This window comes from Pygoscelis adeliae, unplaced genomic scaffold, assembly GCF_000699105.1.
Source record: "Pygoscelis adeliae isolate BGI_AS28 unplaced genomic scaffold, ASM69910v1 Scaffold1000, whole genome shotgun sequence".
Lineage (NCBI taxonomy): Eukaryota > Metazoa > Chordata > Aves > Sphenisciformes > Spheniscidae > Pygoscelis > Pygoscelis adeliae.
In genome coordinates this window covers 255,192-256,154 of record NW_008823952.1, presented here as the reverse complement: position 1 = coordinate 256,154, position 963 = coordinate 255,192, and the positions used below count along the sequence as shown (strand labels likewise).

The 963-nt window shown below is 48.5% G+C and overlaps 1 protein-coding gene across 1 annotated transcript in view; it reads right to left on the bottom strand.

The window, feature by feature from the left end:
• The window catches only part of SCN8A (sodium channel, voltage gated, type VIII, alpha subunit), a 36,771-nt gene that overhangs the window by 24,239 nt on the left and 11,569 nt on the right, over positions 1–963 (bottom strand). The window contains 2 exon segments of the mRNA XM_009321381.1: positions 3–209; positions 602–889. Of these exon segments, the coding sequence (XP_009319656.1) occupies positions 3–209; positions 602–889 (495 nt within the window).

The window sequence follows — 963 nt, the reverse complement described above, 5'->3', positions numbered from 1 at the left end:
TAGCCGCTGTAGCTGCTCCTTCGATCACGACCGCGGATGGGGATGAAGAGGGAGTCTCTCCTGCCTTCGCTTTCCTCCACTGTGCTGTGCTCATCATCGGCAAACTCGTTCTCTGAACCTGGGTCACGAAATCGCCCTTTGTAGCTGAAGATGCTGCTCTTGCTGTTGTGTCGGGAGAGAAAAGGGGAGCCTGGGATACTGAGGAGAGACTAGGAGGGAGAAAAGAAAGAATGACGACAGCGTGAATAGTATGGAAACAAAGCACTGCAGTGCCGTCAAGTGCTGCTGAAGTGGTTTCGCTCCCTCTCCAGGTCTACACAAACCATCACACTAAGTCGTCAGCTATACTTCAAGAGTTGTTCACTTTTGGCTGGCTGAGCTACGTCGGTGAAGAAGTTCTCTGGTTAGATTTACTACTGTCAGGAACAACTTATGCCAGGGCGTGTGCAAGGGCTGTAAACTTGGGCCGTAAGTGTCCTCCTGATCCACTGCAAGTTTAGGATGGTGGGCAGATTCCTTTGACATGCTAATCAGGATCTAAACTAGAGTATTACCCTGACTACAAGCAAGCATAAACATTAGCGAAGGAAATGAAAACTACCTGGTTCATGATGGAAAATTTCCTTCCTAGCCTGTTATCTGGTAGCCTGAACGCTTTCCTCCTCATGCCATCCTCAGATTCAGACTTGAACACCTTTTCATTGTCACACTTCTCCTCTCCTTCTGACAGTTCCTTGTCCTTTCGTTTTTTCCTCCTGTTTCGACGCTCCTTGGCGCTCTTGGAACTGAGTTTGGAAATCTCCGAAGAGCTCCGAGACATCCTCCCCCCACCATCATCTTCCACAGCATCTTCAGAGACCGTCCCTGCCGAAGTGACCATAGCAGCAGCCTGAGGGTGTAGGCAAGAGAAGGGAAAAATAAATCAGATCTTACCACGATTAATACTTCCATTTTCTGCTTTAT